This window comes from Pollicipes pollicipes, unplaced genomic scaffold (assembly GCF_011947565.3).
Source record: "Pollicipes pollicipes isolate AB1234 unplaced genomic scaffold, Ppol_2.1 Scaffold_4219;HRSCAF=4965_pilon_pilon_pilon, whole genome shotgun sequence".
Taxonomy (NCBI): Eukaryota; Metazoa; Arthropoda; class Thecostraca; order Pollicipedomorpha; family Pollicipedidae; genus Pollicipes; species Pollicipes pollicipes.
The window spans coordinates 34,765,801-34,787,020 of NW_023596448.1; the positions used below are offsets into that span (position 1 = coordinate 34,765,801).

Below are 21,220 nucleotides of genomic sequence, written 5' to 3' on the forward strand. Positions count from 1 at the left end.
GCCTTCAAAAGGTCAAAAAGGTCAATGACCTTAAGTGAGCATATTAATTTTTGCTTAGAACCGGTATCTAGGTTCTGGAGACACTTGAGACCAACTTTGAGTTTCACCTTGTTTGACCTTACTTGACCCGAAAGTCATGACCTAGGATCTCCAAAATTTGACATAAGTGAGTTTACGTACAGGCAAGCATATGTTGTGAGTTTGGTGTCTCCAGCCCCTTAGATCTTGAGATCTCAGGGGTTCAAATTGACCCCCCTCCGAGCGAAGGGTATCTGACCGGCCACTCGGGCGCGTGTTAAATTCGTTAACGTATATATAAGACCGTACTAATAGCCTTATTTCTCGTAGAATAACGAGGAGAATGGAGATATAGATGAATTGATACTTCGGCCGCATGCCTTTATTGAAAGGATTATCAGTAGGTATTAGCGTCATTAAGGGTATTCGTTTGATAAAGATACCACCCGAAATATGGATCCCTCTATCTCCTGGTCATTCTAAGAGGAATAAGGATGTTAGCACTGTCTCATCTACGTGCATAATGTTCCTCGCAAATGCACGTAGCGGCCGAAGCAATTTTTTAAACGTATTATTTTAAAGAAATTTGGAGTGGAAAGATATAAAGCGCATTACGAATGTGTTTCATTGGCACTGATCCAGAAAAGACGGCCCAGTTGCGCAGAGCCTGGCAGAGGCTCTAAAACTGGTTCCTTGTCGGGCCGGCCAGGCTTGATCGGAGGGTTTGCTGAAAGCTATTCCACTACAAGCTATAAGGTCATGGAATGCTTGAAGATGAAACCAAACCAGTAAATGCGATTGTACATGCCAGCGCATCACGGGACACTGCTGAATATTCGGCAAATCTAGCCATACCGGAACAAGCTATCGGAGTTCTAGTTGTGGGATTTTGTCGTCATACCGACCTCGGCGAACGCTGTGACCTGCTTGGACCAAAGCGGTAGCATCGTGCTCGCACTGGTGGCAACGCAATGCTATCCATGAAAAGGAGCCTCATTATGGTAAAAATTGGGAATCGGGCCTCCCGATAAAAATGTGCAGAAATATTTTTTCCTGCAAGAATGTTGTTAGGAAAGGGACAGGCGATCCCCTCCTATCCGATGATGGAGGGGGTCCGCAACCTCCCCCCTCTCCTGTCCTCCTGGTGGTACCTCCCGGGCTGAATGCAATGTTTGCGTGCTATATTGAAATAGGGCTCAATGCTTGCATATTTATATAAGCGAAAAAATTAGGTCGTCAAGAATTGAGGCCATTATGCAGTGCTAGGTTAGGAATGGCGTTTAGGTTGAGGTTAGGTTAGGAATGTTAAGTTAAGGATGTTAGGTTAAGTTAGGAATGGCGTGACTTTTAGCAGCTCAAAGTGCCAAAAGATACTCGTATTGTTATGTTATGGCTTCTGGCAAAGATCAGTGACATACCTTGCCTGGAAGAAACCTTTTACATTATCTCAGCATTGCTTGCCTGGCTTTTGTCTCCCCCTGTCCTGACAGCTGATGGCGTTTGTCATGCCTGAGACATACACGCCTCAAACTATATTCACGGGCAGTTCTTATGACAAAATGGCTTAGATACCCCCTGACACCAGTGTGTGGTATAATATGATAAGCCATTCATTGGTGTGATCTGAATAGCGGTTATGATGTCTACACGACTTGCTCTTCTTTTATTTACAAATTCGGATGGTGGAAATGCCAAGGGATGTTACAAACGAGGTTAAATGACATGATATAACAACAGTGGCACCTTGGGTGGGTTGTTGACCTGTTTCGATGTTGGGCTGTCACGGTCAAGCCAAGCGCCATACGGTACTCCATTCGAAACTGTCGAACAACTTACGGGGATGGGAGAGGTTACGAACGGGACTCCAGTCGACTGCGCCGGGGAGGTATTGACGGTATGGTACGGGACCCACAGTGCGGTGCTAGTTGAAGAGTCCTGCTGTAGTAGTGCTTGAACATGTGGTGTATGGAGGTCTGGGGCAACTGAAGTATTTCCCCTTTTCCTTTGCCTTCGGCTGTAACGCTGTGGAGAAAAACTGCCGCATTGAAAGTGCACTACGTGGTTGTCGCCTTCCGTCCTGTCCGTCGTAAACCCGAAACTACTCCAAACATTACAGCATAAAGACGAAACTTTTAGCGTGAAGAAATATTGGGAGTGCAGTGTGTCGGTGCGGCGGAACTTTCCCTGCGATAAAGGAATGTTTCACATTTGAAGATAGTGAAGCAAGTATCAGATGTGATGAAACGAGCTCACTTATAACTGATAATGTACTTTTAAGTAGAAAAGGCTCCTCTAGACAGTGCAGTTCTCTATTTGATAAATAAGCTCTTCAATGCGTCATAGTTTGATTACGACATCGTACCTTGCACAGCATTGATTGAGAACTAATCGACAGTCGTGGTATCTGTAAATCGCGCTCACGAACGCCAGACATGAACGCCTCGACAATTATATTTTTGTCTTTGCCTTGCTCGTCGCATGGCTTATGGAATAGCAGGATTTGAGTGATATTAAGGCGTCATGAATCCCGAGGTGACTTTGAAATGCTCTCCCCGATACACCTTTTCCCATTTTGGCGGGCGTGTAGCTCAGACACTAGATGGACTAATGTCTTAAGAAGGGTAGGATCGTGAACAGCACCAAAAGGTATTCAGGATGGCAATTTCATTTCAAAACCCCATATAGATGTGGAAACACTAAAACACCCCCCCCCCCCCTTAAACCAGTGTGCCATTTGTGCGTGCGGAACTGGCGGGATGAAGCCGATATTAAGCCCAATAAGATCGACCCACTTATTCTTCAGCTTCCATCTCCTTGGCGACGCGCGGCTCCAAATTACGATTTGAAGCTTTTCCGGTGCTGTAAAGGAAGCGCAACCCCGCAAGATTTGTTTCAGGCACGCGATGGAACGGATCTTACAGTGTCATGACTCATTACCAAGGTGTGCTGATGCATCCAAGGGCCCGACAGGAGCTGGATGTGCGCTTGTCTGCGGGGATCACTCTCTACGTCTCCACCTCACTCATATTTTTCGATCGATTTGGACGAACGGGAACGGCTAACCAGCACCAACACCCTAATCACATAAATGTGGATCCGTCATATCGGGATCCACGTTTACGTGGATCCCCATATGTGGATGTATGTGTCACGCCGGAATTCTGGGCAATGAGAAAGCGCACGCTGCAGCGGAGGTTGCTGCTTGTGAGATGAGGTTACTGTTAGGCTACGTACCTGCTGAGATCCCAACTCGGGCATATCTACTTGCGTCCGCGACGCGTGGCTGAGAATATTTGAGCAGCATCTTCACTCATTCAGGGAAATCAAGCCCGAGCCTAGTAACTGGGGGTCCGTTCTCCGCAAAAGTCCAGGAAGTCGCGCTTGTGGACTTCGCTTGGGTCATACGTATGCAACGCACTCTCTCTCCCTGACGCGCCAGGCCCCACCTTAGCGCGATATGTGTGGGGACCGGCTGTGTGTAGAGCATTTCCTCGTCTCGTGCCGGCAGTATGCAGCGGAAAGGCGACGGTATTTGTGCCAGCGTCCGTCCGCCGGCTGGTTAGTCGTGACACGTGTTGCGAAATCGCATATTTTTATTAATAGTTTTTTGAAGTAAATTGTAATTTTTAAATTTTTTTAAGTTTTCTCATTTGAAATTTTTGTTAACAAAATTCAATTAAAATTCAGTTCAACAAAGGTTTTCATTTTTTGTCACGCGTGGACTTTTGTCACGCTATTATTTATAATTGACGCGCACTGTAACCGCTTAATAATAGTTGACACATTAATTGCTTGCCTGCAGACTAGGCGTGGTCCTGGTTCCCATTTTTGGTTCCTGGTTCCTTCTGGTTTCTTTGGCAGAGCAAAAGCTTGGATCCTTGTTCCTGCTGTATCTTTAGACACACTAATATCCAGGATCTTGGTTCTTATTGGTCCTTTCGACAAAGGAAAACTCTGAATCCTGGTGCCCACTTGTTGCTTCGACAAGGCCCTGGATCCGGGTTCGTGCTGGATCTTGTGACAAGCAAGGATCCTGGGGCTTTCTACAAACCACGATCCATGATTATATTTCTTGTTGTTTTTTTCGATAACAAACCTTGATCCTGGCTCCCACTGGTTCCTTTGAAAAACCAAGCCCTAGGTCCTGGTTCCCACAAGTTTTTTATATCAGGTCATGGGCCTGATTCCTGGTTTGCACCGGTTGTTTTAAGAACACTGGACCTTGGAGGTTGGGTTGTCACTGATTTTTTTACCAGTGCAGGACTCATGGTTACTTATTCTCATGGTTCTCAGCTACGAAGTCAGGCAAGTCACACAGGACATCCACGTATTTTTGCTGTCTTATATATTAAAAGTCGTAGATGCCTGGGTGACCTTGAAATAGTCTCCAAAAAGTCTGCACATCTTCACGGGCGTGTAACTTAAAAACTAGGGGCTGGGGGTGGGGGGCTCAAGCCTTAAGAATGGCAGAGCCATGAGCTGCACCGAATGATATTCCAGATGGCTTTTACAGTTAAAAAAACCCCAAACAAAGGTGGATCACTCCCTTTAACGCGCCGCGGCGCCTGGCACCGCACGTTATGCCCTGGGTTCTAGAGCCTCTGACGTCATCCCTGACTTTTACGGCACCCGATGATATCGGCCGCAGTACATGCCGGGCAGGACCAAAACACGAGCTCATAAAGCTAGTAGAGCTCTCCACGCCACCAGTAGGTAAATCGGAATGCAGGAGCTCTAACCAACTCAGATATTTGGACGGGCTGCAGAGTGGAGGGAAGGGTAATTCAGTTGTTATTTTGCGGACAAGCTTCAGCATTTGAGGAAAAAATTGGCGCCTCCGAAGTAACAAAACAACATAATAAAAATGAAAAACAACGAAGCATAACGCAAGCATATTACCCGTTTTTATGCAGATGACTGTGCCTAGCTTCCGTTTAGAAATGGTGACCACATCTCAACGCAGTTTTTTGATATAATGAACCGAGTTTGGCGAGGCGCGACACCTCTTGCAGAACCATGTGGTCTAAATTAAGGCATGGAAAACATCATCGACGTACATCACTGAGTCAAAATGTCCGATGTATATGCAACTTTGGCTCCAGCCAACTACAATACACGACTGGCCGTGCCAGCATAGGATTCCATGCTACTGAGGTTTTCTTATAAAGAACAGCTTCATGCAAAGATTTCATATCCATGGTCCATTCGCCTTTCCCACACGGAAACCAGGCACAATTCTATAAAAATTGGTGATCAGATTTTGCTATGGTTCCTGTTTCCTCATCCCAAACATGTGGTTTCGTCAATGTTTTTCTCCGAGCTTGTCCGCGAAAATAATTGATATTTCTCTTCCCCTTCGTAGGCCGTTCCAGTAGCTCATTCGGTTAGAGCGCCTGCATTCTAATTAGCGGAATGTGGTGTGGACGGTTCGAATCGCTTTATTTGCTCATTATTTGGCTCTGCCTGGCATAGACTGCGACCGGTAGCAGCGGGTGCCGTAAATGTCAGGTGACGTCAGAGGGTTTTACACTCGGTTAGGGTGCGCGGTGCCGAGTGTTGCGGCACGTTAAGGTTTTGCCGTGCCATTCCACCGTTGATCCGGGGTGCCACGATCGAAAAGCGGTGTCTGGCTTCCTGCAGCAAGCAACGCTTGGCGTCGGCGTCGACCGCATCAATTAATCTATCTAAATCTATGATTTAGCAAAAAGTTTTCGCAGATTTTTTAAAACTAAAAATAGAATATCGCAACCGATTCCGTGGTTTTATTCTTATATCTTCCCGAATTAGAACCGGGTGGAGATGGATGCATCTGAATATTCTGAATTTTGACACCCAAACGCCTGATATGCAAACAAAGCGGACCGCACAGCAGCCTCTTTAGCTCACTTCCATTCCGGTCATGCGTCACACCACGCCGTCGAACCAATGGACCGGCGATCAGTCTTAAGTTTTCAAGATTTGCCTTTGAGAAATAAGGTGCATTGGAGCGGGAATAGACTTATTTATGCTGTGATTGTACAACATAATACAATACATTACGATGTTCCTTTAGGCGCGATATTTTTTGTTTTTGCAAACCTTCTTTCACTGCAGTTTCGCAACGGGGCATGACACTGCAGGACGAGCTGCCAACCACAAACACACGCCTAGACTATGGCCTGCCTAGATGACCACGTTCCGTGTGCGCCACACGGCGTTAGATGGCCTCCCATTGGCGCCCGAGCAGGCCCATTCTGAACAGCTCCCTCCGTGTTCCGGTGAGCCCTCTGGGATCATTAGGGCTGGAGGTCGTGTTCACCGCCCGGCAATTGTCAGCATCGGGACTCGGCGGCGCCCGGACTCTCGCGTCCCTGGACCCGCCGCACCGGCGGCCGCGGCCGCGACGCGTCGCCACGGCCCGGCGTCTCGGGCTGCGATCGCAGTGTGTCGCCGCTAGGTGGCGGCAGCCGGGCGGCGACCGGGTCCGGTTATGTCATGCATAACAGCGCGGGATCGGCTGTGGTGACCTGCGACCAGTAGGAGGCCGAAAGGCAGCTGGAGCGCCGGGAGAGGGAGAGGGGGGGGGGGGGGGCAGGTGGCTGTCAGCCAACTTTGAGACAACTTGGCCAGAGTTTTCCATTTCATGCTGTCGGGCCGGATCCGGTCCAATTCGGCTCGATTCAAGTCTGCGGCGGCGTCCGCTGCCGGCGCCCTGTGACGCACGGCACCTTGTGGAGCCCGCCCCGCGCCTGTCGGAGACCTCCGTACCTCATGCCTTGGCTGCCCGCGCCCTGTGACACACGGCACCTTGTGGAGCCCGCCCCGCGCCTGTCGGAGACCTCCGTACCTCGTGCCTCGGCTGCCGGCGCCCTGTGACGCACGGCACCTTGTGGAGCCCGCCCCGCCCCTGCCGCAGACCTCCGCACCTCATGCCTCGACCGTGCGACGCCAGCCCGCGCCTGACCCGCTGCGATCGGCCCGTGAGATTACGACGGGGGCAGGGCAGCGCCGCCGGCGCGGCCGCCAGCTGACGCGTACGGAGCACGCGCGGCATGCGTGCCTCGCCTCTCGCGCGGCTCCCTCGGCCGTCGTGACTTGCAGTTGGGCGCGCGCCGGCCGCGCCGGCCGCGCCGGACCGTTAGCGGCGGCCGAGTCCGCGCGCCCGGTGACGGCCGGTACACCTCGGCTGCTGCGGCCCCGCCGGCGGTGCCGTTCTCACGCGCTGTCGGTGCTCCTGCAGCACGGCAGCGCCGTCAGCCGGTCTGTCGCGTGCGGAGCTGTCGCCCGGCCCGCCTGGTGGCCCGGTCAGCGCGGGTCGCGCTGGGCCGCCGGACGGATCGCCCGGTTGATCTATCCGGACCAGGGCGCATTTCCGGACGGGTCGGCGTCCGGATCCATATGGAGCTCGTTGCGGATCTGCCCAGGGGCCCGACCGGATATCCGCACGGATCTTGGGGATCGCTGGTGCAGTCTAGGCGGGCGTACTTATGAGCTCAAGCAGAAAAACAGCTGCACGGATGGGATCGGTACCGGGTCGCCGAGCACTTACGCGAATATGTGTTGAAAAGACGCGACGGCACTGACCTTGACCGTCACACGAACGCCGGGTCATCAGACGATCATGACAGATGTCTGCACAAGCCTTCACACGTCTGTTTTGTCGTCGGACGACTCAGTGAGGTCCGCGCGTCGCGTGGTGCTGCGACCGCGACGGGCCAGGCCGCCGCCTGACAGCCGCCACGTCCCTGCTGAGCCGTCGTGCTACGTCGGCGAGATAACCGCGGTCCGCCTCGGACCGGACCGCCGACCCGGGCGACCGGTGGCAGTCGTCGCGGTCAACCTCATGACGCCGTAAGCTGGGCGTGACGTCGGTACGTGTCGCCCGCTGGACCGGGTCCTGCCTCGGGGGGAGGGGAGGCCGATCTCACCGGTCCGCAGCCGGCGGGGAGAGGGGGGGGGGGGGGGGGCGGGCTCGTGCACCGGCGATGACTGACCGGACCGGACCGGACGAGGAGGTACTGGAGACGCGGCCGGCGGGCGGCAGATCTGACGTACGTCAGCGCCTTCTGAGGGAGCGGGACCAATACCGCGGGCGGGCGCGACCGTTGCTGGCGGAAGTGGCTCACAGGTTTTTGTGTGTGGTTGTGGAGCGGAGACGGTTTGGGCGCGCGGATGATGACAGAGCAGCGGATGCAACTGTGCGTGGTTAGAGACGGAGACGTTACCTGACAGTGAGGGGCCGCATTCCCCGCAGCTCCCTTATATTTTGAAATCCTTGAAAGTAACAACACGGGGACAATTAACGCTGCACACCCCGGCCGTTTCTTGTGATATTGTTTCTCAGTTGGTATCTTTGCTGGAGGCTGGCTTTCCTTCAGGTGATTTCACTGATAGGAAGGCCAGTTTGAGCACTCCCGGGGGAAAGGGGGCGGCCTGATGTATATTTAAGAGCACTGAATTGGAAATTATGGGGAAGATGAGCTGCTGTTCACCCTTGTGTTTCGGGTTGTAATGACTGTCTGGGGCGGTGAAATTGCTTGGAGCCCGCTGTACATCCATCACCAGCCAAGCCGTGTCCATCCATTACCCGCACCGACCAATGTCAACCTAGCCACACCTGACGCTATCTATCTATCTATCTATCTGTCTATCTGTATTAACACAAACACACACATATATATATATATATATATATATATATATATATATATATATATATATCACATGTCTGTACATACATATATATATATATATATATATATATATATATATATATATATATATATGTGGGGGGGGGGGTGCACGTGTGTGGGGGGGGTGTCGGTGTGGGTGGATGTCGGTTTTGAAAATTTCGGTAGAGATTCAAGGATACATAGCTGTGGACTTTAGTTCAACTGCCGCAATACAACCGTGTCGTTTTCGCCGCGAGCTATATTCCAGATTGCATCTACGCACAACAACTGAGCTTCAAAAACCTTCACGGCGGAAAAGCCCGTGATGTATAGGTAAGGAACATCAGAGATATGTTTTCTATCGATGTAATCAGGTTTCGTTGCCAGTTTCACAGCGCTGGCGACTTTTGTCCGTTGGAGACCCTGATGGTGACCAAGACCCTTGGAGTTGGCGACCGTTGAGCGCGCGAAGGGAACTGCACATAGAGATTGGACGCAATGCCTGGGTACTTTGCATTAAGGGATGCTGAATAGCCTTCCGTCGGTTTGGTCAGGAAGCACGGCAAAGTTATCGGAGCAGACTTGTTTTGGGATTCCGTTCAAAATGACGTGCAGGTTCGTTGCTCGTGGACAGCAATTATGCGCCAGACATAGCAAATGTTCCAGTTGGTGAGGCCAGCTCGGAATTATTGCCTGCAGCAGCTCCATGTTATATGGTCTCCGCTTATTGAATATCAGCGTGTTCACCACAGCAGCGGCTTATCGTCACTGGTTACTGGATGCTATCGATCCGTTCGATCCGTGAGGCTGCTCCAACTGCCACCGCCAAACGGAAGCAGGTGAATCACCTCTCTCGTCCCTCAGGCTGTGGGTCAAGGCCTCCTCTCTCTTCGTCAGTGCGCTCTCTCTTAAAGAAGCTTTTCTCCGACGGAAGGTATCAAGAGGTGCCCCCGGCGGGGTAAGAATGAACTCATTTTTCAAAGGGAATCCATCCCATGTTAGCCTGCCGTCGGTTTTCTCGAAAGCTTGATCTGCAGAAACCCGCCGAACGCATCTGTTTTATGGTTATTTTATGGTTATCCGATCCATTCAATTCGTTGGGTGGAATCCCTTCGAATGTAACATTTCTGTGGTAGGAATTCAGTCGGGCGGGCGCAGTCCGTGCCGCAGACCGCGGACAGACTCTGGGCACTCCGAGCACCACGGGCAGACTCCGGGCACAGACCGCGGGCGCAGTCCGTCGCGCAGTACTCTGCTTACCGACACGTTGAAGACGCTGTGGACTCCTCGCCATGGCTTCAAACACTGTGCGTCGAACAGCTCGTCTGGTTATGACTAAGTGTGCGAAATCAGCGAACGCAACGCCTGATTGGCCTATCCAGGGCGTTTCAGCGACATCCAGCAACATTCATCCATTCAGCACTGCAGTGACCCGCATCCCCAGAGCCATGCGGTGCGGTGGTTCAACAACCCAGTATGAGGCCGATGCATATGAGTTTCTATCACCAGAAATCGTGCAAAAAGGGCCTATATTTGGTCTTATCACGATACCGTCGGAACCAAGCGAATTCGTGTATCCATCCGTCTGTTACCCTCCTTTTGCCGTTGCCAGTAGATCTTCCCTGAGGCCATTTATCGGGTCTGTCACATCAGGGGTTGCTGAAGATCCACAGACAGTAGTGACGACCAATGTGCTCGCTGTGCCCGGGCCTGGTATAACTGGATCGCTTTGTGACATTGTCAACGCTGCCGTCGATGGACAACGCTGGACCCCCGACTGACGCTATTAGCCGAACACTGAGCAGCTCATTAGGCGATGCAGTTGGCTGTCGGGTATACCCGATGCTCAGTGTACTCAGCCTCCAGGCGGTGGAATCGATTTTGGATTTGACTCTCCGTACGTGGAGTCGGAGTCGGGAGTCAGTCCGGTCCCGGACCATGCGAACGCCCCGTGACTCGCGGCTGACACAGCATGAGTGCAATCTACTTGAGCGCCTGCGGCGTTGAAGTCGAGCGACTCCGCGGACGTCGTGCGGCTCCGGCCGACGGCGGTTTGGAATTCGGAAAATGCGGTCCGAGAACATTGTCAGTTTTTGTGGCGAGAAAACACGCGAAAGCGCCGTGTGCTGGCAGCCGGCAAGCCTGTATAAGATATATTCTGGTAATGAGTCAGGGATAAATAGGTGTGCAATTTTCAGTAGTGCGAACTGCCAGAACAAGAGCGGGTTACTTCATGAACTATATTTTTGGTCCATTTATAAATTCAGGTGACCGTTATGACGTATTTTCCAGTCGTGTTCTCGTGAGGCCAACTTATCAAAAAATTCCATAAAGTTCTGATTTGAACCCGACTACCTCGATCGTTTGAAGAATCTATTCCACACCGACTCCGCCAAAACTTGGTTGCTTCCGAAGTTCATTCCGATTGCACCCAATTCACGCAGAAGCCGGGCGCCCGAATGTGCGCTTAGCCCAAAGACAGCACACTACTGGACGTTGCCCATCTCCATTGGCGAAGCCGTCGCTCGATGATGTAAGGGACTGTCTCAGCCTCGCTCTGCGCGTGCTGCGCCCTAGATATTCTGTGTATGCAGCGCAAGACGCCATGCGTCGTTACTTGAATGCTGACGTCATGGAGGGCCCTCCCCCGTCCACCCGTCGTGTGTCCGTGTTCCCCAATGTCCGTGCTGCCGGTTCCCCCGTGCACCCGTCCGTGCTGCCGATTCCCCCGTGCACCCGTCCGTGCTGCCGATTCCCCCGTGCACCCGTCCGTGCTGCCGATTCCCCCGTGCACCCGTCCGTGCTGCCGATTCCCCGTGCACCCGTCCGTGCTGCCGATTCCCCCGTGCACCCGTCCGTGCGGCCGGCTCCCCGTGCACTGGTCCGTGCTGCCGACTCCCCCGTGCACCCGTCCGTGCTGCCGGTCCCCCGCGCACCCGTCCCTGCTGCCCGCAAGCCGTCTGGGCACATGGCATGTGCCAAGTGACTTCATGTGGTATGAGTGTGAGAATTTTGCAGCTGCAATATGGAACGAACGTGCCCGCAGCGACAACCTTAGGGCGCATGAGGCCACGACATTTGCTATGTGTCAATAGGCTCAAAGCTGCAGATGTTCGCGTGGGTCTCAGCCACAATCTGAGACTAACGATTTTTTTATGATACGCGCCTCGTGACCACGTGGTTGAGGCCTGCCCGCGGACCAAATAATCAGCATCATAACTCCCGAATGTGGGCCAGCTGTGTTTGGGTTCACCGTTGTACCGTGATGCAGTTGCCATGCAAACGGAAAGCGCGACGCGCAGTTGTGTTGCCGCGGGTCGTGTTGCTCGAAATCGCGGGTCGTGTTGCCGTTCCCGCGCTGCAAATGGCGCGACTCGCTGCGGCTAGAGGTGCCGATTAGATTCCTTTTTTTAGTAAATCATTTTCAAAAAAGTTAAAAGAATCCGAAAAAGTCGCGCTTGAAAGATGGACAGATGGGGTAAAAATCTGCAGATTTTTTAAAGAGCCGATATATTTTTGTTCAAAACGACGTGTTTGTGGAATATAACAAGCTGTTGATAGAGGACGCTAGAAAATAATTCGTTTTGAAACATGAAATAGAAATCTGGACCTAAGACCTAAATCTAAGGCCCAAATCTGAGGAAGCTGTACACCGCCCTATGTTCTTTAGTTTATGAGACTTATGAACTGGGATGGGAACGCACTTTTCCCAAAATTCCTAAGTCGCACCAGTTTTGAATCGTTGTACGGCTTCCGCTTTGATGACAAAAATGATGTCGTCAAAATGACATTTTTTGGACAAGCTGATTTTCTGGACACATTCCGGACGGACAGCTGGTTTATGCTTGAACTTTGGCCTGGACTTTGGGAAAGGACTTCCAGAAAACGGCGCCTCTAGCCGGGACACCGATGACTAAATAAGTCCGGCCTTTCGCAAACTGACGACATAAGCGACCGATCTGTCAAGGCAGATGGCTCTTTATCAGCGGTGAAGGATCAGTGCCCACCCGTGTAGGTTTTTTTAACGTAACTCCGCTTTCCACGCGGAGGCGGCGATGCCGGCAACAGTAACGATCTCATTATTCGCGTGAATTGACAAACAACCCAGTGCGTAATGATTGCGCCGCTAACGACGCCACCAGAAAGCGGCGGCGCGCGTTGACGAACAGCCCGACAGTTTGCCGTTGCCGTGGTTCACAACCTGATCAAGCAGGAGCCATCCGGATCGAATTCAGGTCAAGGCCGAATCAAGAGAGATGAGTGCCCGGTCGCCGCTCATCGACGCGCGCTCCCGGCAATGCCCACTCACCCTGTGCCCTGCCGGCAGGAGGCGGCGCGGGTGGCGCGGCGGAGCCTGGCCTCCTCGCCGGAGCCGGAGAGTGGCGCCGGCGCCGCCCTGCTCGCCCAGCTGGAGAAGGCGCAGCACAACCAGCTGACGCCGCTCAAGCAGCGCGAACGGTTCGCCAACGTGAGCCGGCTGGACGCGGCGCTGCTGGGCTTCGAGCCGCGCTGCGCGCTCGAGACGCGCGAGGTGGTCTCGGCCGTGCTGCGCGCCGAGAGCGAGCCGTGCCGGCGCGAGCTGGTGGAGTTCGCGTGCCGGCTGCGCGAGGGCACTGCCTACCCGGTCCGGCTGCCCAACTACTGCCCGCACCATGGTGAGTGACGGGGAACGGCGACGGGCGGCGGGAAGGTGCGGAGACGGAGACGGAGACGGAGACGGAGACGGAGACGGAGACGGAGACGGCGTCGGCGCGTTGGGGAGGGCGGGAACCTTGATGGGTCCAGGTCGCGAGCTTGATGAGTCCTGTGGGGAGAGAACAAGACTCTCATGTTTGGGAGGGCGAGCGAAGATGTTCATACGCTGGGGAGGGAGTGAGGAAGACGTTGGATGTGTTCGGGAGGGAGAGAGGAAGTCGTCTTTACATCGGGAAGAGGGAGAGAAGGGGGACGTTTGTGACGGATGACGGGGGAGAGAGACGTCCAGACATTGGGTGAAGAGATAATAGGACGCTCGCGAAACGGTATGCTTCCCATTTCCTGCACGTCAGAAGCTGTTTGGGCATCGATCCGCTTTGGGTAATATTGACGGAAGATTGTTGAGTATTATCTACGGAACAGAGTTAGCGGACAGCCATGCCAACTAAGTGTGAGCCAAATTGAGCACGTGTTGCCTTCCGCATAGCTGGGACTTATTACAGTAACATGGATGCTTATGACACTTGGCCGACTGTTCACGTCAAGTTCAGAAAAGATACGGTTTGATTACAGATTGATTGCCTGTAATGGCTGAATGGCTTCGTCTACACAGATGGACGGCTTCTGTCAGAGTTGGACCCCAGCAAATATTAGATATCACCAATCAACGATACCAACTCGTGATCGTTGCCTTAGTCTGTTGCCTTGGCCGTTGTCTCACATCGCCCAGTTTTTTTTAAAATATGATCGATTTGGAGGCTAGTTCTGCGGCTGAGCTCAAGAACATGCAACCATTTTAACGTGCATGGGCTTTTACGGGTTATCGGTCAGTGTTTGGTGCGTACAGACCTCGGACTCCATCAAAATATGCCGAATATTTGCGCCCGACAATACCAGGTCCTAAAACTGAACTCCCTGAGACCCCGCATTTCGTCGTGTGGTGCAATAACATCGGAAGTGGGACCGTCCAACAATTCATCCCAGACAGCAACAAGACATGAAGTACGCGAAGTACAACAGGACAAGAGCCGGCGGGCTCTTGATCCTCCATTGCGAACTTTGATGTTGCCCTCATTCGCGAGGTGGCATTGTGAAGCCCTGAATCAGTGACCGCGTATTGTTCCCCCCCCCCCCCTCGTACAGAACGGCAGGCATCCCACGTGCGCTCTTCGTGACAAGCCACCCCCACCGTCGAGGCCATCCGACGCCAGCAGTCTTAAATCAGCGACCAGTGTCCGTCTGACCCTGCGATGAACGTGGCCAAGCTGCCGGGCAGGTCCATCATGGACGAACTGCCGGATATTTTTTGCGGGGGTCCTGGCGTGGACAGTACAAGTTTACAGCAGCAGCAAATTACATTTACATTTTACAGTAAAATTGTAGAACAAAGGGTTGGAGAGTTACTTCCTATGCCCGTAAACCAGTTACGTAGAAGACCATGTCCCAATACCGTACTTGGACCGATCTGCTATGGTTTGCACCGACCTTCCTTGCACCGACCTTTGCGCCGACCGGCACCGGCTACCGACGTGCTGTCCTCTCTCCGAACAGCGGCGCCGGTTACTGGCATGCTCTTATCCCTGAGCGCCCCTCCCCCCTCATGCAAGTGGGCTGGCCTGGCCACATCGGAAGTAATACACACCGGCGGCGGGGGGGGGGGGGGGGGGGGGGGGGGGGGGGGCTGCGACCGTCCGCTACCGATAATGGTCGCGTAGAGACCGTGGAGATGTCCCACGACGGTCGTCCGTCTTCCTTGCGGCTGCGGCCGACTGTCGCAACGGCGGCGGCGGCGAGCCTGCGGCGCGTGCACAAACTGCCGCTGATATTTGTCGGTGATGGTTGGTTTGCCACGCCAGCATGGTTCACTGAAAGATTTGAATAAGGGTGAGATATGCGCCGCGAATTAATACGGATACCATCGTACTGCATTACCGGGTGTTCGATCAGCATCCGGTGATATAAACTTCCGGTCTTCAGTGCCGATCAATGGGAATAAATACACGCGTGTTGTCTTTTTTTTATTGGATTCACCTTTTTATTTCGCCTCCCGAAACACGGACCTCTGCTTCCGCTGTAGATTATGGCGACCACACCGCCGCCCCATTTTCCGGTGTCGCCGCCGGCTGGTGTCGTCCGCTCGCGTCGTCGCCGCATCCCGCCAGCTGCCCACGCGGAACCGAGCCGCACGCACGTCTGTCGCCGTCGCATGCGATAGATGGGCCGGCTATCGTGGCTGATGGCCGCTCGTCTGGCTCGCAGCCACAGCCCGCCCCTTTCCGCCCGGACGCCGCCGCCCCCGATAGTGTGCGATGGCCGCAGCGATGGCTTCACGGCTATCGGCTGCCGTCGGGCGGGCAGCGTCACGGGCGAAGCCGGCGGCGGCCAGGCGGCCGCACCGGACCGGGTGCCTGGCGAGCCGACGCTCGGCGGAGGCCCGCGCGGTCCCCGCCGCTCCAGCGCCCCCGGCCTCCGCGCTTGGTCGCCTCGTCACGAGCCGGTGCCCGGCTTTACCCGGCGACCGTAAGGCGCGCGGGGGTGATCGACGCTCCGGCCGCGGCCGGTGGCGGGCCGAACACCCCTGCAGTCGGCCGGCGGCGGGTCGGGCACCCCTGCAGTCGGCCGGCGGCGTGTGTCGGGCGGATTAATTCAACCGGAACTCCCGAGACGCTTGCTTTTGCTGGAAACCGCCGGAAGAAAAGGTCTGGGAGAGGACGGGATTAAAGCGGAAAGCGGCTGGAAGTTGTTTGGTGCTCGGCGGTTTCGGTGCCGGCGGCCGCCGACTTTGGGCTCGGCTGCCTAATTAATTAATGGAGGCGCTTTTCCGCATGGAGCCTGCTTTAAGCTGCCGTCAGTTACCTGGATGAGCCGTTAAACCCGGTCCGCTGGGGGCCCCCCGTTGTCGGTCGCTACAGTTGGACGCAAAACGCCCATTGTTCCACAGAATTGGCGAAGTGGTTTCCTCACCAGCCGTAATTCTCGGTCTTTCTCGCATTAAGGTACATCATGGAAGCCGTCGCCCGAGCCGCCGATTTATCTCAATGATTGGAACGGGTTACCGGTAGGGCAGCGGTTTTTGGAACGGGTTACCGGTAGGGCAGCGGTTATTGGAACGGGTTATCGCTAGGGCAGCGGTTATGTTGCGCGTCTGGGAAACCAGAGGTACGGGGTTCGATTCCCCGCCGTGTCCGCCCTTCCTGCCAGGGTGAGAGGCAGGCGACGCCATATAGCCTCAGCAGCTTACTGCCTCGTAAAGCCTAATGACACACGCGCACACGCACGCTCGGCCGGTTCGGCCCTGCTCCCCAGGATGTGAGAAGTGGTGTTAACTGCGGATCCACATAAGCTGTCCTAGGTCTTCGACATTTGGACGACGACGGACGACGACGACTTCGACATCAAACGCGGTCACAAGAATTGGCGGAGCCATGCGGGAACAGACGTGCGAAGGCCCTTCTGCTGCTTCAGCCACCGTGATGTGGAATCTGGATATCGTTAGTCATGTGGGCGTGACGAATTGACGTTTTGGGAATAGTTAAAATGGAGTCCAAAAGTGCCGTTTTTCACCTCTGATTCGCTGGTATTGAAGCGGGCCGGCCGTCACGTTTCAACCTGCATTTGACAACGAGCGTGGCATCGCAGACTTGGGGTTACCACCATCATGTTGACGTATGCGGCGTATGTGTCGTTACCAGTATTTTTTTTTTTTTAAGGATTCGTTGCTGTCTTAAGCCCCCGCTGCTCTGAGTGTGCCGCTCTGAGTGTCCACCGTTCTGAGTTTCTGTCGCTCTGAGTTATAACCGCTTTGAGTGTCCGCCGCTTTGAGTGTCTGCCGTTCTGAGTGCCCGCCGCGCTAAGTGTCCGCCGCTCTGAGTGTTCACTGTTCTGAGTGCCCGCCGCACTAAGTGTCCGCCGCTCTGAGTGTTCACTGTTCTGAGTGCCCGCCGCGCTAAGTGTCCGCCGCTCTGAGTGTTCACTGTTCTGAGTGCCCGCCGCGCTAAGTGTCCGCCGCTCTGAGTGTTCACTGTTCTGAGTGCCCGCCGCGCTAAGTGTCCGCCGCTCTGAGTGTTCACTGTTCTGAGTGCCCGTCGCGCTAAATGCCACTCTCAGTGTCCGCCGTTTTTAGCGCTCGCCGTTCTGAGTGTCCGCCGTTCTGAGTACCCACCGCCCTGAATGCCTGTCCTGTTGTGTATACGCCGCCATGAGTGTCCGTCGGTGTGACTGACGGCTGCCTTGTGTGCCTGAGTGCCTCGAGTGTGATCGGCCATATTCGGGTGTTCGTGACTTTGACCGCAAAGCAGTTGTCTAACATTCTGCACAATGTGTAAGCGAGCGCCACAAGCATGTAAGGGCATAGTATGTATCGTTACATGCACAGCGACTATTGCACTGAGATCACGCTAACTACGTGCTGTTCGCATCACAACCACCGGCAACGTGCATCCTTAGCACTGTAGCTGGTGATGCTGGCCCCAGCGTGGTCTGCTGGCGCCAGCGATATTGCAGCGGAGCTAGAGTGCTGGGCGGCGGCTGGGCGGCTCGGTGTGTGTGAGTGTGAGCCGCTTCCGTGCCACCGGCGCTGTGTGGCTTCTGCGGCTGTTTGTTCGGAGTGGTTCGGCGGTCGCAATGACGTTTCGATGTGGGTTTGTTGCTGTGAGGGGTGGGGAGGACTTGGCCGCTGAAGGAACCGGGGGGAGGAGGAGGAGGAGGTGGGCGTTAGCGCACGCTCGTGTACTCCCGGTTCGGTTTGGACGGCGACTGGACGGCTCAGCGACTGCGTTTTCACGGTTTCTGCGTCGCCTGCGCCTTAGTTCGGCTTAAGTCTGTGTTGGACCCTCGCCGTCGCTGTCTTGAAAGACTGATGCTTCCAGCCATGTGCCTGGATCATGGGTTAATGAAGGATCCCATTGGGTTCCGCGTTTGTGGGATCCTGAGATCTTTTTGAGAGACTTCAGGCACATGTCTGGATACTATCTGGACCACTATGTTTTGTGTTTTAGGTAACACCGATCCCCTTTGGACTGGGCATTCTTACAGACAAAACAGTACTGTTAGCCTTATTCCTCTCGGATAACCAGGAGAAAGGAGAGATGATGCAGTAATGTTTCGGGCACATGCCTTTATCCAGCACGATAGATAGATGAAAATAATTCGCATGTATAGGTGATGCCTAGTGCCAGATACGTTATGGCTATTTGCTTGTATTGCATAGTAGGACCGCTGACGTTCATCTTCTTTACCAACGACATCCAGTGTTATGTTTCAACTACGTGTAAACTGGTGTCATACGCAGACGACATGCAGCTCATGCATGAATCATCACCATCTGCATGTAGTTTCGCACAACTGCGTTCGTGTGTTGAGTCCGATCTGACCGCAGTCTCAGTATGGTTTCGTCACAATGGCATGAAGATCAACCCGTCAAAAACGGAATTCATTGTTGCTGGCACACCCACCAACTCCCGCAAAGCCGCCGGGACGAGTGCGAATTTTGATAACTCCCAGCTGTCTCCTTCAGAGTACATCGAAATACTGTGGTTGCTCATCGATGCAAATTTCAACTGGTAGCATCAAACGGCCAAAACTACGCAGCGATGTTTTGGCTCCCTCATAGCTATTAACAAACGCAGGCATGTGCTGCCCAGCCCCCCAAGTCCCTAGTTGAGTCACCGGTTTTCCCTCGCATCAGATATTGTTTACCGGCCTGGGCCCCGACAACAGCCGTTCAGCGCCAGCGCCTGGATGAGACTATTAACTTCGCGGTCAGGCTTGTTGCCGGCAAACTCAGACGAGATCACATCACGGAATCCCAAAACAGCCTAATTGGCCCAATTTAGACGAGACTGTCACCCACCGCGACTGCATATGTTTGCATCGCGCCATTTACGTGCCTGATGGGCCACGGACTTTCAGTAATCTGATCAGGCGTCGATCTGAAGGATCTCGGCGGCACACCAGAACCATTGATAACGAATCTGTACTGCAGACGAGCGCTGTAAAACACGCTCGCTTAGAGCGCGTGAAAAGGGCACTTCCGTATCGAGCCGTAGCGGCGTGGAATTGTCCCTTGCCGCCACGCGCCAGTGCAAAAACTGAAGTGAGTTCAAGGGCAAAGCAATGCCTTTCATCAGAGAACTTACCTAAATTGACCAACTGGCCATGACGTGCAGGTGCTGATTGTATCACAAGTCGGCCATGTTTTATATAACACCGTATGTGTATCGCTGGCGTTGCATCTCATTTGCATGTGTTGCGTGTTCTGTGTTGATATATGTAGTATGCACTGACTCGGCGTTGGAATAGCCACTAGCTGGATTTCGTCAAGGTACACAATGATAGTGATAATATTAGCTTGGATTCGTTCGCGTGCACACGCATTTTTATGTAGCTTTAACCGTTTGTTAGACATACACTGTATCGCAATAATAGCTGACAATTGCTTCTTGTTTAATGCCCTGAATGTTGATGACCTGTAAAACTGGCGCTGTTCCAAAAACCCTGAAAAGTCGATTGGGGTCGGAAAGCAATTTTGAATTTGCTCCTCATTTTCGTTGATCGTTTTGACACAGACATGTAGCCTAATTATTATTGCATCTTCCCCTCATTTCTCCCGGTTTTTTTTAACGAGAAATAAGTTCAACAGCACTGCCATCTATTTGTACAAATTCTCGCGTAAACGCACGTAACAACTTACTTGAACATTCGCGAGGCCGATGCTGAACTGTTAAGGGGCTGTTGTCATTCGTTGCCTAGCGATACAGGTCGTCTTTGCTGTGGCCGAATCGTAGGTGAAATGCCTAGCAACAAGACATGGGAGTGTGCTATAGCCTCTTTTTTAACTACGCTATTTCTCGTTTTTTATCCCAGCGCGTTACGTCATGCTTTGATAGCGTGTGCATTGCTTAAGCTTAAACGTTTTGACGCATAAGTTTTGAGCAATACGAACACACAGTTTTCCCAAAAAGGCGCGGCGTAACGTAACACGTCGATTTCCTTCAGTCTCGCCACGTGATGTACCAATCACCGAACCCACCAGCTCGTGGTCGCCCGAGCCGCTGCACGGCCTCGCAATGTCTGTGCCGGCGCCGGGTGCCGAGGTTGCGGCCGCCGCTATCAGCCGTCTCCGATCATGGCCGGCGCTGGCAGACGACGTGTGGCGGCGCGGCCATAAATCACAGGGCATCGCGCTCCGGCCCGGCGGTTATCTGCCGCCGCCGTGCGCAGAGGCGACGCGGCCGGCTTTGTGGGGTTCGCCCCGAGGCGACGCGGCCGGCTTTGTGGGGTTCGCCCCGAGGCGACGCGGCCGGCTTTGTGGGGTTCGCCCCAAGGGGACGCGGCCGGCTTTGTGGGGTTCGTCCCGAGGCGACGCGGCCGGCTTTGTGGGGTTCGCCCCGAGGCGACGCGGCCGGCTTTGTGGGGTTCGCCCCAAGGCGACGCGGCCGGCTTTGTGGGGTTCGTCCCGAGGCGACGCGGCCGGCTTTGTGGGGTTCGCCCCGGGGCGACGCGGCCGGCTTTGTGGGGTTCGCCCCGAGGCGTTCGCGGCCGGCGGGTCGGGCGGCGGCGCTGGTGCGTACATCGCCTCGTGTTGGACTGTGCCCAGCCTTGCAGGTGGTCTTTCCTCTCCTTCGCTGCAAGATTGTGCATTCGTCTTTCTGCGATTTGCTGTGCGATGCTCATCGAGGAACTGTGTTGTTGTTCTGTTTGACAGGCTGGTGTGCGAACTGCTCCGTGTTTCATATGGCGAACTATTGTGTCAATTTCTTTGCTCTTTTATATGACAGCTGTGTTGTTTACCTTAAATTGGCAATGTCGGAAATACAAGTTCACAACTCGTGGTAATGGCCCGGGCTCCAATTTCC

General features: G+C 53.8%; 1 protein-coding gene across 1 annotated transcript in view; it reads left to right on the top strand.

The window, feature by feature from the left end:
* Nucleotides 1–7,982: 7,982 nt before the first annotated feature.
* The window catches only part of LOC119095250 (xylosyltransferase oxt), a 94,007-nt gene continuing 80,769 nt past the window's right edge, over nt 7,983–21,220 (top strand). Inside the window, exons 1-2 of the mRNA XM_037218116.1 lie at nt 7,983–8,048; nt 12,997–13,324. Of these exons, the coding sequence (XP_037074011.1) occupies nt 7,983–8,048; nt 12,997–13,324 (394 nt within the window). The remainder of the gene's footprint in view (nt 8,049–12,996; nt 13,325–21,220) is intronic.